This window comes from Cystoisospora suis, assembly GCF_002600585.1.
Source record: "Cystoisospora suis strain Wien I chromosome Unknown contig_2006, whole genome shotgun sequence".
Taxonomy (NCBI): Eukaryota; Apicomplexa; class Conoidasida; order Eucoccidiorida; family Sarcocystidae; genus Cystoisospora; species Cystoisospora suis.
This window is the reverse complement of record NW_027154805.1, coordinates 1-16,114: the sequence shown is the minus strand read 5'-3', so window position 1 is coordinate 16,114 and position 16,114 is coordinate 1. Positions and strand designations below refer to the sequence as shown.

Sequence of the window (16,114 nt, the reverse complement as noted above, 5' to 3'; positions counted from 1 at the left end):
TCATCTTCTTGTTCTCCTTCTCCCCCGGGTTCTCTTCGCCCTATGTCAGGAGTCTTGGAAGAAGAGGAGGAGGAAGAAGAAGAGTCACAAAAGGAAGGAGAGAAAACTGTCTTCTCTTCAGCCCCACTCTTCCGTCTCCTCCTGGATGAAGAAGAAGCAGAAGAAGATTTCTCTTGAGAAGGAATAGCTGGACTCTCATCTATAAAACAAGAAAAGAAAGAAGCAGAAGAAGAATGGCAACGTGAAAGATGTGGAGGTGTATGATATCTATTATCGTGACAAATAAAGAACAAAGAACGACTTCGTTTATGAATTACTGGCTACTTGGACTACCTCTTTCTCCTTCTACTTCTTCATTAAGACGTGTACCTCTCTATCTCTCTCTCTCTCTGTCATAAGCTCCTTCTTACCTACCTTTAGAGGAAGGCTGTTGCTCCTTCCTAGTGGAACTATCAGCATGGAGACTAAAACTATTACGACCTCGAATGCAAAAAGCGAGATCAGTCTGACTATCTTCGCCATCCCCACCTTTGTGGAGAGGTACACGCGGCCCAGGTGAAGATAGCATTTCTTCTTCTTCTTTCCAGACAAGAGACGGAGACACCCGAGAAGGAGACACCGCGATGGGTTGTTCAGCATTCTTACCGTTCCGTAGAAGAGGAGAAGAGGGAATACAAGACGCCAAAAATGGAGAACCTCCTTTGACCTTATGACTCGCTGTCTTGTGATGAGAGGCGTGCTCTCCTTCTCGCTCTTTTCTTTCTCTTTCGTTCATCCTAACGTCTCCTTCGTCAAACCCGCCTTCTCCGTCATGCTCTTTCTCCTCTCCTGCTTGAGAACTTCTTCTTGTTTGGGATAGAGGCATGTGAGAAGAAGACGAAGGATAGTAGATAGGCACGTCTTCACTAAAGGCATGAGGAGGCGATTTGGCTCGCTCCCATACAAGCTGGGGATCGTCAAGCTCATTAAAAGAACAGGAATCTAGGACAATCTTATCAAACATCTTATAGCTCTCACATAAAACTAAGACCGGCTTTGCATGCACTTTACCTTCCATCGCGACAACGGCTGATCCAGCTCGGCCCACAACGGAGGCATTCGCCAGCAGGGCGGCTGCGCCCAGAACGACCTTCGTCACATCTTCTATATGATATGATATACCTAGCAAAAAAGACACAAAGAGGTGTTTTCACAAAGGAGAAAAGAAAGACATAGGAAGAGACAGAAAAGAAGGGGTGGCTGAGAGAAGAACGGGGGATTGTTTAGGTATAAGACGAAGGGAGTAGTCGACTGGACACACGTGTCTACATGGCTAGCTCTTCTAGCCACTCGAGAAGACCTCGTGTAGCGAGAAGGTGGAGGGCTGATGGAATTTATGTATGTTTAGATGGAAACATATCTATGTATCTACACAAAGAGGTATAGCGGTGGGGTATACGACCTTCTGTATCTCTATGAGCTCTGCACGCAAACGTATGAATACACGTGTAGGCGCTTGAAACGATAGACACGTAGGTAGCTAGTGAATGAGACACACCAAACGACAGACAGACCCTCCCACGCCTAGACCATGACTTACACGAAATCCTGTACGCATCAGCACTACTACCTTACCCATAACACATATATAAATATATATACATGTAGATATACGTTTATTTATACATATATATATATACATACATATATATTAGAGAAAGGGTATGAGAGACGGAGTGAAGACGTGAGATACGCGATGCTTCTTCTGTACGAAAGGACACCGGGGAAAGAAAAGCCCGGCATGTATGCACATGCGTTCGACGCGAGTAGATCATAGACAATTAGAATACAAAATGTATCAACATGCTGCATGTATGAAATACTGCTGACACTCTAAGCGTGTTAGTTATGTAGATAGTACGCCAGTCAATCTACAGCTGATTCTGAACGTGTCTTAAGTGTAGCAATACTAGAGAAAATCAAGTGAAGCAAACTTATCCGACCACGTTTGTCACTGTTAGCTTGACTTCTTTGGAGTGTATGTACACCCCAAGGATGAATAGGAACTTCATACACAACACAAAAGAAGCGTCAGACTTTCATCCTTCCTTTCGTCTCTCTCTCTTCTTCTACTGACAAAAGAAGAATGAAGAAGGAGATAGAAAGATGAAAAGGAAAGAAAACTTTTTTGCTTTTCCTACCATTGAGAAGTGTGTAAGAGACTTCAATTCCTGCTGCGGCGCATATACGAGCCGTCACCTGACCATTGAGGTGTGGATGAGAATCCACGACTACAACGCTAAACCGGAATCCATTCTTCTTAGCCTGCACACACAGTCATCCCCACAAAGGCAAGACACTCTGTATGCCTCTACAGGTATATATATATATATCTGTACCTGTATAGACATACAAACAGATAGGCATAGGAACCAACTTCCATGGACATGTACGCATAAGATGTCTATACATATACACGTATGGATTGATATCGACATGCATCAATCTATCTATCTATATATCTATATATACATACTCCACATGTATACGTGTATGAAGGGGAAGTATTACAGACACCAGATACAAATATTCATTGAAGTGAGAGAAGATGAAAAAGAAGAAGAAAACGAAGAAGCAAAAAAGACGCGAAATCTTTTTCTCTTGCCTCTCATCACAGACACTTCCTCTCCCCCATGATAAAGTATGTATCTGGAAACCTATATATATATATATACAGGGAGACATGTAAGTGTATGAGTATGATATCTTTGCACTCGAAACGAAGACGTCTGAATGTGCCTCTTCCCACCTTGGCCTTTCGTGTCAAAAAGCAGTTATCTCGGTGTAGGAGGCATTTCCAATGATAAGCTTCGACATCTCTACACTTCCTTCAATCTGTAGAACTCCTCTCTCTCTTCCTTTACCTTCTCACCCCCCTCTCTCCTACGTATACATACTACTCATACATACATATCCTTGAGTATACAGATACATACAGGTATACCACACATACACACACACATATATATATATATATGTATACATGTAGATTCAGATACACGCACATAAATACGTATATATATATGTATATGTAAGTGTATATAGATTAGCGCGGTGCATGCACAGCTGAAGAGCAGGGTGGAATACCTCAAGAAGAGCTCTAAGGACTGCAGTGGATTTCCCGAAGACCATCAGACAATCCCCCGGCTCAATGATAGACTGGAAACCATCCGCCACTGCACACGTCGCCACGAGAATTCTCTCGCGTATGAAAGTTGAGATGTCTGTACATAAAGACATCTTTGTATCCTGCAAAGGCATTGTCGCATATCCTGGAGAAAAGTGAAAGAAAGAAAGAAAGAGTCAAGAGACAGGGAAAAAAAGACAGATGGGTTGTTTTGAGAGAGAAAGGAAGTGTCAAGGGGGGAGTAACGAGAGATGAGCAAAGACATCTCGCTTTATTAGCCGGTGGTGAGAAGAAATGCAAAATTCGGCTTATAGACGAGAGGAAATCATATGTATATACACCCGGACCTACTCAAGAGGAATTTCATACGTAGACATACTATATCATATGTGGATATCCCCCAGACAAGAATAAGAACATACACATATCTATATATACACACAGAGAGAGAAGAGAGTCGTTAAGTGCAAACTGCCTACAGAACCATCTATGCGTGTGCAGACAGTCTCGACGTTCACAATGCAACACAAGACATCGAGAGGATCGCAACTCATTATCCTCCCTGAAATAGATCACGATGCGAATCTGTCGTAACAGCCCAGCTGGCCCTACGACTCCTTAGACATGTGGATGATACATACATCTATATATGTCTTCTACATATATGTAGATGAACGTGTACATATCTCTCTCTCTCTCTGGATATGCGAAACTGTAGCATGTCGAGAAGACCGTATCTATCCTTCTCCAGATAGATCTTCAAACAGCTAGCCCTTGTGCATGGAAATACGACGAAAAGAGAAAGAAAGACAGAAATCGAGAGACACACAGGCCATCTATGTATCTATCTGTCTGAGACAGAGAGAGAGAGAGCTACAGAGAGATACATATAGATAGACAGATAGATGGATAGCTGAGAGAGATGATTTGGAGAGTATGCATGGAAGGGAGCGTACTTGATAGGCGTCTTTTGAGCCATCGTATGACCCCCCCCATGGCAAGACTGTGGGGTCTACAGTGTGTGATGAAATTGATTTGTCGATCTAAAGTAATCTTAAGATGCTTCTCAATTGCTTCATAAGGAGCCGGACAGTAATCCTCTATGAATCTCTGAAAAGCTAGGGAACACAGACAAAGAAAGAGCAACAAGAAAGGAAAGCAGGGGGATATACACATACACACGCACAGAAAGAGAGAGAGAGAAACAGAGGTCGAAAGAAGAGAGAAAGACGAGAGGCTGTCTTTCATCTCCTTCTTCATCTTTTTCGTCTTGCGTTTCTTTCTCTTGGCTGGAGCAAGTGGAGAGATAGGATGAAGAGCTTTTCTATTAGAAGAGATGAAGGAGCTAAGGGAGCGGAGCGACCCCCTCGGCAGAAAGAGAGAAAGGACAACGTGAGATGTTGACTTCTCTCCAAAAATGCAGAAGTCCTTCCTCTACTATGAAACCAGATAGATCGGGGAGAAATCGATAGATAGACACACCGCAGACGTCCATGTATAGACAGATATATGCCTCAGGAGAAACGACGAAACATGTGTATATCAAGAGAGCTATGTAGGTAGACAGATATAGATACCTAGAGACATACATACACAGAGAACGTGTACATCTATACAAATACTCAAAGCCTTCCTTGGCAAACATCTCTGGTGTATATACACTGGAACAACTGCGAAAACAGAAGGCGGCTGCCTGCTTCCCCTTCCCATCCATAACCCTTGAGAGACGAAAACAAGCTACAGGTATAACGAAAGATTCTTTTCTATGTGTCCGTCTTTCTTCTTTTTCTTCATCCACTCTGTCTCTCTCTTTTCTCTTCGCAACCTTCTTCGTTAGCTTCCTTTTCCCGCTTGCTCACCTCCTCCCCCTATCTACACCTCTTCCCTTCTTGATGTCTATCTATCTACCTATCTCATATATATGTACACACATCTCTCTCTATCTCACTAGCAGCCACATATACTTGTTCAGATACATACACATATAAAGTACACAGATGTAGATATCTATATATCTACGTATATACATAGATAGAATATATATATATGTAAATACATGGACACATATCTACATATATACGTTGATACATATATACATATATACTTAGATACATATCTACATATGTACATGGATGCATATCTACATATATCCGTGGAAACATCGACATCTATACATCTTCAGACGATGAGGGAGAAGGTGTCCGTCTGTTTGATGCCGTTCATACCCCCATAAGTTGATCTTGGAGGCCTCCCCCCCGTGAGAAGCCAAGAGACGTTTTCTTTTACCTGTAAGCATAGCCACTGTGCGAGCATTCGTGCCTGTAACTTTTCTCTTTCCCATTTGCAGTCCTATTCTGATGACAGCTGGATGGACGAGATCTTGTTTAAAGTCCATGGCTATACGTGTCTGAAGAGGATACTCCTTGAAATCTCTCTTCCACCCTATACCCTTCTGATGCTTACGACGCTTCCCTCCTCCTACACAGACAAAAGAAGAAAAAGAAGGAAAGATAAGATGGATACAGGACCTAGGAGAAAGTTGCTGCTCCTCAGTACCATACAAATCTACCTATCTTTAATCTAGCTGTCTATCTATCTATGTCTGGGGGTCCCTCTCTCTCTCTTTCTGTTTCGATCGGTGATATCTATGGTGGATTGACATATCCATCTATAGACTTCTTTGTGTCCTTCTCTCTACGAGTCTATACGAAGGTGTACCTCCATGTATCTCAAACGTTTCCATCGCTCTTCCTCTCCCTTTCTAAATCTATCTATATATGTATACATTTGCTCTCTCTCCTATATATATGTATATAGATATCTACACGGAGACACATGCATGTAGGACTTTGATCAACACGTGAAACCTCTGGCACTCCCATACGTCATCCTCCTCCTCCAACTTTAGTTCTATCAAACACGCACGTCTTCAGACAGGTAAAATTTGAATACATACACTACAGATATATATAGACAGAGAGCTACGACAGATGCATGCATGCATGTATTGGCAGGAGAAGAGAAGTGTCTTGGAGTGTCACAGCAACCACCGGGACGCATCACGCACCGCCCTGCCCGTACCCACGGAAGGGAAGAAAGAAAGGCTTCGGTAGATAGATCAACGCACCTCCTATGGGTCTCTCTCCCTACATTTCGTAACTCTACATGTCTCTATCTTTCCATATCTCCGTGTGTACATACACACCTGTATACATGCATGCACATACATACATATACCATGTACAGCTGTGTTTTGTTAAAGGAGAATCGAGAGTCTGAATGAGAACCCACCTGGGATAGAAGACTGAAAGACAGGAGCTTTCCCATCAGTCTCAAAGCTACTCATAGGGCATATGGACCGATCATAAGGAGGGAGATGACTGAAGAATCTTAAATGACTATGGCATTGAACTCCACTGGCACTACTCCCTCCTCCCAACACTCCTCCCTTGTTCTTTCCCCCCCCTAATACAGCAGCACTACTACTACTGCTACTATTCGTCAAGATGCGAATCGTCGTTGCTGCAGACGTCGTAGGAGCAGCGGTGGCCGCCGCCCCCCCCCCCCGCTGCTTTGGAGACTGAAGCACCCCCGGCTTTCTCTCCTGTCTTCGGATGAGCTGTATATACACCTGACGAAGAAGAGGAACTGGAGACAGGGTGACTCGAGGCAAAAGAAGAAGGTGGGAGAAGATAGGAACATAGAGGTGAATTGTGATGAGAGCTCTCACGCTGTGGAGGGTGTGTAGGTGTCGGTATTCTCCTACCTTTAGTTGGCATGACAGGGGTCCCAGCGCTAAGAGAAGAAGACGAGGGTAAACATGAACTATCAAGATCTGTATTGAGACACTCATCAGCATCATTCTTCTTCTTCTTCGCCATCTTTAGCGTTTCTTCTTTTCTTTCTTGTTCTTCTTCTCTTTTCCCATTCATTAAGAGTCCCTCTATCTCTCCCTCCCCCTTCTTTTTCTTCTTCTCTATGCTACATGCATCATCGGAAAGCCGTGACACCTTCATCGTCGCTGATAGAGTTGCATGACTCTTATGAACAACGTCGACGCTTCCATTGATCCCACACATCTCTACTCGGTTCAAAGAAGATGAAGAAACAAGAGAGACCACCTCCTGCTGACACGCTACACGGGAAGTATCGAAATGCTTTTTCTGACTCTTCTCTACACCTCCACCTCCTTCTTCTTCTTCTGTTCGAGAGACCCCCCCATGTGCACCTTGTTCTTCATGATAGTGATCGGGGTGGCGAGAAGCTTCTGATTGAGACGGAAGAGAAGAGGAAGAAGAAGAAGAAGAGGAAAAAGAAGAAGGAGAAGAGAAGTGATTCTTCATATCTCCATTCATTGTGGTAGAAGGAGATCTTACATGAGCTTGGTCCGCTGCCATTTTGAACTCAAGCAGAGAAAGAAAGAAAGAACGGATGGAGAGGAAAAGAAAGTATACACGAGAAAGAGAAGAAAAAAAAGGAGAGAAGGGAGAAAGTTTTGAAGAAGAAGACTGCAAAGGAAGTGGGAAAGACGCCGACCAGAAGAAAGCACGATGTGACAAGTGGAGATACACCTGAAGAGAAAACAGGTGATTGCTCTTAAAAGGAGGAAAAAGAGATACAGAGAAACTCAATCTTCCCCATAGGAGAGAAGAGACATGAGAAGAGAACAAAGAAAGAAAGAAAAAGAGAAAGGACGGTGGCTTGATTTGAGTTAGTTGAAGATCTTCGACATTGTCTCCGGGGAAACATCATATGTAACATGCACTGTATATACACCGCAACGCATAAGAACACGACCTTGGCTCGCCGAATTCACAGCGTCATACACACCTAGTAATGCTATAGATATAGATACAAATGCAGATAGATGTGTACATAAATCTATGCTTATGCAGACATCTACGTAACCACAGAAGATCAAGACATTCACGGTATCGAGAAGACTGAAAGGGAGGAGAAAGAAAAAAGAAAAAGTTAGATAGCAGCGCGAAAGAATGAGAGAGAGACGAAAACAAGAAAATGACAGAGAGTCACATTGAGATAGACAGAAACTGCTTTTATGGAAAAGAGAGAAAGAAAGGACTGAGAGAAGAAAGAGGCATAAATTTGGAGAGATGTGAAATAATGAGAGATCGATGTTTCCTCTTCTCCAGTCAATACAGAATGGGAGAGAAAAATGGGAGGTCTATGAAGAAAAAGTAGGAGGAGAACGAAAGAGAAGCGAACTGAATGAGAGGTTCTGCTGACGAGGACGTCTTTTTCCTTTTCTTTTCCTTAGGTGTCTTTATGTGAAAGAAAGATACAGAAAGGCAAACATAAGAAAGAAGCAGTTTCTTCCCTCGCATCTACCTATCCATCTATCTACAGCTTCCTTCTTTCCTTATAGACCCCGAAGAATAACGCCTTTTCACAAACTGATACTAGTCAACCATACATGCAGAAGAGAAAGTCTTCTGACTCTGGAAAAGGGTGACAGAACAAGAATAGATGAGAGATTCTCTACACGAAGATCTGGAGGAAGCAGGGGAGATGCACATGTGCTTTCGTTTGAAGAAGAGAAGAGGATGAGAGGAGCATAAGAAGGGATGAAAGAGAACACGAAAAAAGAGCTTCACAGGAGAAGGCGAGGAAGAAAGAAACGGAAAGAAAGAGACAAGAGAATAGTCTAAATGAGATAAAAATTTAACCTCCATCATCCCAAGAAGCCAAAGGAAGGAAAAAGAGTGATAGAGAGAAAGCGAAGATGAATGACGTTGATTGGACCGAGAGATCGAAAACCGATGAAAAAGCAAGAAGAAAGAGAGAAAGCGAGAAAGAAGAAGAGTTAAGGAGCGGAAAGAAGAGAAAGGAAGAAACAGGAAAACGAAAGAAAGAAAGAAAGAAGAAAAGAAGGAACACCGTCAATCGAGCATTCAGCGGTGACGCGAACTTCTTCTCTTATTCGAGATTTGACCGCCGTACTTGTTGGTAGCCATCCTTCCGCTCGTTCTTTTCCACGGTTTAAAATGCGCTTTATCTGTCTCCCTGTCGTAAAATGGATCAATAGAGAAGAAGAACGGAGAAAAAAGAGGACGAGAAGAAAGACGGAGATAGAATGAGAGAAATGAAAAGCCTGAAGAGACGAGCGAAAATGAAGAAACAAGAAGAAAGGTGTCTTTATTCATGGAGGAAAGGAACAAAGACTTCAGGCTTCTAAGAAGGAAAAGCGAAAGAACGAGAAAGCGCGGGAAAGAGGTGAAAGAAGAACGGAGAAAGAATGGAGAGTTGAAGAAGAGCTAACGAGCATGTCTGTGTTTTCTTCTTGTCGAGAGATAATTCAGTGGATGACACCCTTCGATGGTCGTTCCTTTTATTTCACTTGTTAAGAAAAGAAAGAAGAGAAGAACTACGACCTAGCTACTGAAGAACATGAAGGAGAGGAAAGCATATTCGATTCGCTACTTACTCTCTTTTGCGTAAAGTAGTCAGTCAAGCCCTACGGATACAAGGACGACAGAGAAGGCAGTCCGGAGGAGGAGCTGGTATATATAAACCGCTGCAGGAGACAGGAGAAGTACTCCTCTTTCATTCACTTCGCATATTTTCGCTTTCTCTTCTGTCTCCTTTCTCATTTCCTCCTTCAATGGAATGCCTGGCTTGACTTTCGTACGCTTCTTTGTGTCTCTGCCTGTCTGTCTATAGAGAAGAGGCGTTCTTCTCTCTACCGCAGGAAGATACCAGCACGGTAGAAAAGAGGTCTTTCTTCTCTCTCTTTCTTTCCCTAGTCTTTCTCTCTCGAAGAGGAAGGCATGGATGTGAGGACTGAAGGGGGAACTCCTACAAGCGACCGTCATGACGGCGAAGAGAAGAAGAGGAAGAATGAGAAGCTTGAGATGAAATGACTCTCCACGTGATGACTCAGCCAGCGGTGGTTCATAGAAAGGGATGGAAGGCCGGGGAGTTACATCGGTAGATAGATAGATAGAGAAGAGCTAGGGGCTGGAATGAACCCCTGCGATTGGAAGAAGAATCGTTTTCTGGTTTTTATTTCTCTCTCTTTCCCCTAGAAATAGTCGATGGAAAACTCGAATTACGTCTTTCCTCCTCATAGAAAGCTTTCACAAAGACAACAAACATATCTACCTGTATTCTGTCGTGGCTCTTCGGACACCCCTCCCCCCCGTTATCGAATCTTCTTACCTTTGTAGATACATTTCCAAGGTGGCGAAGCTTTTGCCTAGGTCCCGGCATCTCTTCTCTCTGCCCTCTTCAAGGCGTGTCATAGGGATGACGATCTGTTGCTGCTGTTCTGTCAGTGTGTCCTCATAGTTTTCTCTCTCAGACAAGAAGTTGTCTCAACGTAGACGCGTACATTCCTGTACAGCTAGCTGCACAACACTCAACCCTGGAGAACCGCTTGCCGCGGATCCTGTCGGCTAGGATTGATGGAGAGCGGTGTGTATCTCTAACGAGGGACAGCCAGCCCCCCTGCGTGCTAGAAAGGGGGTGTTCTACGTGATCTGAAACAGGTGGTAAACGGAGGTAGTAGATCGCTAAATCGTGGTTCAACAGATTCTGAGTCTCTGCCTTTTGTCTCTCACTCCTTTCTCTCTAAGTGTGGTGTGTTTTAGAAGAGTCGAAAAAGCAACCAACGAAGAAGTCTACAAGATACATATCTATTTCAATTCTCCTGTTTACTCTGCATCTTGAAGAAATGCAGAGGGGAGCACGACCTATCCCTGGTGACGTCTCTAAAGACCAGAACATAAGATATCCATGTGTGCGAAAAAGGCGATCTTTCAAAGAGTTTGCTTTCACTGACACTCTCAGTAATTGAACTAATAGCGAAGATAAGTTGTGAGAGGACCATCAAGAAGGACAAAAACCAAGAAAAGGCAGTTCAAATTCACTTCTCGTCACTCACCATCACAGAAACGGTGCAGGCTTCTCTTGGACTTCGCCCGACCTGTTCACACGAAGAGTCTTCTCTTCACGCCGACAACTGGCGTAACTAAGAAGCTGAGAGGCTTATTAAAGCATGAGTGAGCTCTTCCTCCCTTTGAGCTATACGGATGATCGAGTAAGCGGCTTGGCACAGAAATATCGTTTTCTTGCCCGGGTGTTGTTCGTCTTTAATCAGGACCCTTTCAAATGCGCTATCACATGTATCTATGAGAGGTGAGATCTGAACTTTTTGTCTCTCTCGCGTCTTTTCTTTCTTTTAGCTGTGGTTGCTTTCTGTCGTTTTTCTTCTTTTATCTTTGTGGTGATGATGGTGGTGATGATCTTTAGCGAGAAATCGCCGTTTCATGAGTTCTTCCTGCGCTTCTTTCTGTTGTTGTAGCCGTAGGACCTTCCTTTCAGCAGAGGCTGCTCTAGCCATTCGAAAACCTGTTTTAAGAACTCGAATAGCAGACGAGAAACTCTTACCTAACCCAAAAAGACTCATAGCTACACCGGCGACCATTCCTTTCATACTTTGTGTTTCTCTCATAAGGTGCACACCGGCCCCCCAGGTGCCTAGCATTATGCCTAGTCTTTTGAGGTCTTTGAAAAGAGCTTTAAATCTGTGCTTGTTTCCTCGTTTGCTTCTTAGAAACCTTAACGTTTGCTCTTCAACACTCTCTTCGTTGCCTGGCGTCCTCTTGGGAAGAAAGCTTCTCTCAGTGTGTTGCGGGTCATCTTCCGTATGACTTTCCTCTGCTAACGCTTTGAGATCTTCATCTCCTAAGTCTGGCGACACAAGTCGCGTGGAAGAAAACTTGACAACGTCAGAACGAGCTGAGTTGTCTTCTTTTAAGGGAGTTCCATCTTCTCCATTTACCTCATTCTCGCCTGAGCGGATTTCTACCTCCTCATCAGGATTACTTGGAGTAGGAACCGAGGGAGACGATAGAGGGTGAGATATATCTGTCTCTACATCTCCAGAACATTCTACGCGGTAAAAATGAATAAGAACTCGGTTGTCAGAAGAAGAAAGATAAGCCACAACGAGAGAAAAGAACAAGAAAGAAACGCGAGGATAGTAGTAACCTGTCCACCATGATTCCCGGGTCACCTTACCATAGCTATCCATCTTTGCTTCTCTCTATTTCCTTCACAATCTTCCATGCCAGTGTGCAGAAGGTCTTTAGCTCTGTTTCTCCATTGATGTTATTGCCGATATGGAATACAGATGTTGAGATGGAAGAGCTCAGGCGAACCGTTTGCTGGAAGTTGAAGTTTCTTGGCGAGCACTGCGTCTTCTTCCCCCTTGTTTCCTGGCTTCCCATATACGACAGCCGATGCTGATGCCCTTTAGGAAAGGAGAGAAATGGAAAGAAAAAGAATTTCGAGAAATACAACGGCAACTATCAGCGCAAAGTTTGAAGTCACCCGCCTTCGCTAGACTCGAGGACCAAGGCTTCGTATCAGAAAGCAACGCTTCACTTCGTTTGAACAGTCCTTTTAGACAAAATGTAACGAAAGGAGAAAGGGTGAGAAGATTGTCGCACTGGCTTTCGCATATAAAACAGGCCTTTCCCGTTCTAACGCCTTTCTTTGCCGGCTCTCCAGGCTTGTCTCCACGCCATTCAACAAGAAACGGAAAGCTTCTTCTAACCGCAACATGAATTTCGAAAGAACGAAGGGAGACAAAGATGCAAATGCACGCTTCAGAGAAAAGCGAAGAGAATTCATGATGCAAAGAAACCCAGAAACCTTTGTTCTTCTCTTCTTCGCTAGTAGCCGGTTAGAGTGCCCTCCGGGACAGCTGCATGTGAACCACTCTGACGACCGTCGGCTGCACTCTTCGGGCTCTTCCCCCCCCCCCACCTCCCTTCTCCTGGTCTACTAGCCGTGCAATGTTCGGCTACTTGATTTCTTCTCTGTAACTGTACAGGGCGTAACTTCTCGTAGCTCGACACCGTGGAATTCCCGAAGAAGAGGACTATGGCGAAGGTTTACGGACACCCGGATAAAGAAACCGGAAGGGAGAGGAGGACGTCATGGCTCGTGATACGATTATCTCTTGGGGTAGGGGTTGCAAACAAAGAAAACACACTTTAGCATGGCCCACAGTTGGATGAACGTTACCGATTCCTCCACTAGATGTCTTGTTTGGCCTACCAACAACAATATGCCATTCACCTGCCATCACGTGCGCGAAAGTTCTTTCCTGTCGGCTATCCGGGGGGTGTATGTACACCGCATAGGACTAGCGCACCCGCTTTCCCGTCTCCGCCATTCCATAGCGTCTTCTTCCCCCCACATGAGAACCTCCTGTTGTCCTGTTGTCTCTATTACCTGCTGTTCTCTTCATCGCTCTTCATAAACTGCCTCGGGGCAACAGTCATCCGAGAAATCCTCAACAGCCACCGTAGACGGCAGACGACACCTCACTTGAAAGCTAACCGGTAACACGGCGACTGAGCCTACCATCATGAGGCTGAAGTATTATCAAGATGCTAACCGCACGGGATTCATATTGGATTCTCCCGAAGTTCAAGTAGCATCTGTGTAGACGTGCCTTCAGCAAGTCCCCCCCTCATCATTTCTCCGTAGTTACCTGTCGGCCGTGCGTTCAGCCGTTCTGATTCCACTGAAGGAGGGGGAGTTTCTCCAACACAACTACGACAAAGAAACGCTTCTTACGTCCTTTAATGAGTACTTGTGCCACCTTCTGGAGAAACAGATTTCCGTTGTGTCTTTTGGCTAGCTATCCAGATTGCCTCACCCTGCAAAGTTCACTGAAAAGCAGCTAAGGGAGAGACTAACGCTGTTGATCACCCGGAAGAGAGACCGGGTAGGCGTCTTCTCTTCAGGGATTCCCCCCCTCCCGGAAAGAAGTGGAAGAGTTGTCTTTGCACTCTCTTAAAGAGAAGATGAACAAGCGTAACAACTGATCCATTCTAGATGAGGAGAGAAGAGAGGCAGGGCTGAAAAAGCGAGACAGAGAGGCCTTAGAGGGCAGAGTAGAGGGAGTAGAGAAATCTCAGTGATCATCTGAACCATGGAACTTCTTAGATAAGGCTGGGTACTTTCACCTCGTGTAATGAATTTTGCAGATAAGAGATCATAGACAATGCTAATGCACCTCGCCCAAACTCAAACAGTACTGCAAGACCTGCTACATCTCCTTCCTTCATAGTAAGGCAAGGACTGACTGGGTTTCCTAGTCCATACTGCCACGCCTGTCGCCCTTCTATTTGATTCAAACCGATGCCTAGGAGAAAGATCTGATAAGCTGGCTATCAGATGAAAGAAGTTCTTTCATCGACAGTTCATACACTCAAGTAGAAAGAAAGAAAGATAAATAGATCTACACAAAACGAAAGAAAAGATAATGAGCGAAACGAAATAATCTTCTCTCGTGAGTTCGCCCTCCCGTTAAAAGAGAAGACAAGACCCACATACTAAAGAAAAGAAGATCCATTCTCTTCTCCCTTCAACCGATACCTTACCATCTAGCAACACATACACATACGCTCTTGAGGGAAGTTTCCAGAAGAAGGAAGAAGGCGAGGTGGATTGGAGATAGGAAACATCGGTGAAAACACATACATCTCTGTCCACCCAGCTCTTCTCTCCAGCCGCACATACACCTCAGCGTGCGTGAGACGGGAGAAGACCGAAGAATGACTACAAAGGAAAAGAAAGAGAAGAAAACGGAGAAAGAGAACGCCTTCTTCTTGGAACAAACCTCATGAATGACGCAAAAAAAAACTCCCAATGTTGAATTGACTTCTATCTCCACTATACAAGAATTCGCATCACCTTCTCTTCCTCATAGATATGACCTCTCTCTATATATATATACATACGATTGACGATGTCGTCACGCATACATGCATATAAGTATATAAACATGTAGAGAGAGACGCGTTGTCGGTATGTATGTCCATCTCTATAGATGTACGTATGGTAGATGACCTTAGAATCCCCAGAAGTATCCCGCAATGGAAGCCGCGACACCTCCATCCCCTTCATCTTCAGCAGAAGAATCACTTCGGGCGTCATCTTCGTCACTGCGAGAATCTCTCCTTTTCTGCGTTGTATCTTTCCCGGGTGGGGCACCATCAGGTGCTTCGCGTGCCGTTGAAAGACGTAAAGGAGGTGCCTCATCTTCTGCTTTCTTGGGAGGCTCAGGAGCTGCGCCAAACCCAAATGCAGAGAAGAGACCTCCTCCGGCGTCGCCCCCATCTCCCGCGGCAGCGGCTCCTCCATCTTCTTTATCTGTATCATCGTCGTCTGATTTCGCTTGTTGTCCCCCCCCTCCGCCGCCTCCCATCCAGTAGGAGAATAAGCCTTCTTCTTCTTTCTTCGGTTCTTCTTCTTTAGGTGGAGGTGCTGTCTCTTCTTTCGGCGGCGGCTTGGTCGCCTCAGGTGGAGTGAGTAGTTTCGAATCGGGAGGAGACGGGGGCGGCTGCTGCTCGGGAGGTGGTGCTGTCTCTTCTTCTTTGTTTTTCTTTTTCTTCTTCTCTTCTCCTTTCTTGTCATCTTCTTTCTCTTTTGCTTCTCCTGAAGGCTTCTCTTCTTTCTTTTCTCCCCCTTCTGCGGGTTTTTCTTCATCTTTCTTCTTTTTCTTCTTCTTCTCCTCCTCACCTTCACCACCCTTGCCTCCCCCTCCTGTCTCACCATCTTCTTTCTTCTTCTTTTTCTTCTTTTCTTCTTCTTCTTTCTCCTTCCCGCCACCTTCCTTTGCCTTCTCTTTCTCGAGGACCTTCTCCTCAGCTTGACGTGTGGCGGCAGCTTCATCGCGTAGACTTTTGACTTCTTTCTCTAGGTTCTGAACTTTCTCCAAGAGATTGGTCTTCTCTTTTTCGACGTCTTCTTTCTCTCCTTTTAATGTCTTGAGTTGCTCTTCTTTCTTCTTTAATTCCTCTCTTAAATCATCTCTCTCCTTTTCTGTCTCTTGTAGTTTCTTCTTCAACTCATCGACGTTCTTCTTCGTCTCTTCATTTTCTTCTTTCTTCTTCTCCCCCTCCTCCT

The 16,114-nt window shown here is 44.5% G+C and overlaps 2 protein-coding genes across 2 annotated transcripts; both read right to left on the bottom strand.

Moving 5' to 3' along the window:
* CSUI_004333 (initiation subunit 2 family protein) lies at positions 1-10,301 on the bottom strand (the record flags this gene model as incomplete). Its single annotated transcript, XM_068064526.1, has 7 exons — positions 6,458-10,301; positions 5,453-5,644; positions 4,123-4,284; positions 3,127-3,311; positions 2,181-2,304; positions 646-1,161; positions 1-199 (listed from the first exon to the last, which is right to left on the bottom strand). Coding segments are annotated over exons 1-7 (1,947 nt in total), but the record flags the coding sequence as incomplete, so codon positions are not given.
* A 663-nt stretch (positions 10,302-10,964) lies between these two features.
* CSUI_004332 (uncharacterized protein) lies at positions 10,965-16,113 on the bottom strand. The gene is made up of 2 exons (XM_068064525.1): positions 14,971-16,113; positions 10,965-14,764 (listed from the first exon to the last, which is right to left on the bottom strand). The coding sequence occupies exons 1-2, from the start codon at positions 15,878-15,880 to the stop codon at positions 14,583-14,585; spliced, it is 1,092 nt and encodes a 363-aa protein (XP_067923498.1). The 5' UTR covers positions 15,881-16,113; the 3' UTR covers positions 10,965-14,582.
* Between the last annotated feature and the right edge of the window lies 1 nt (position 16,114).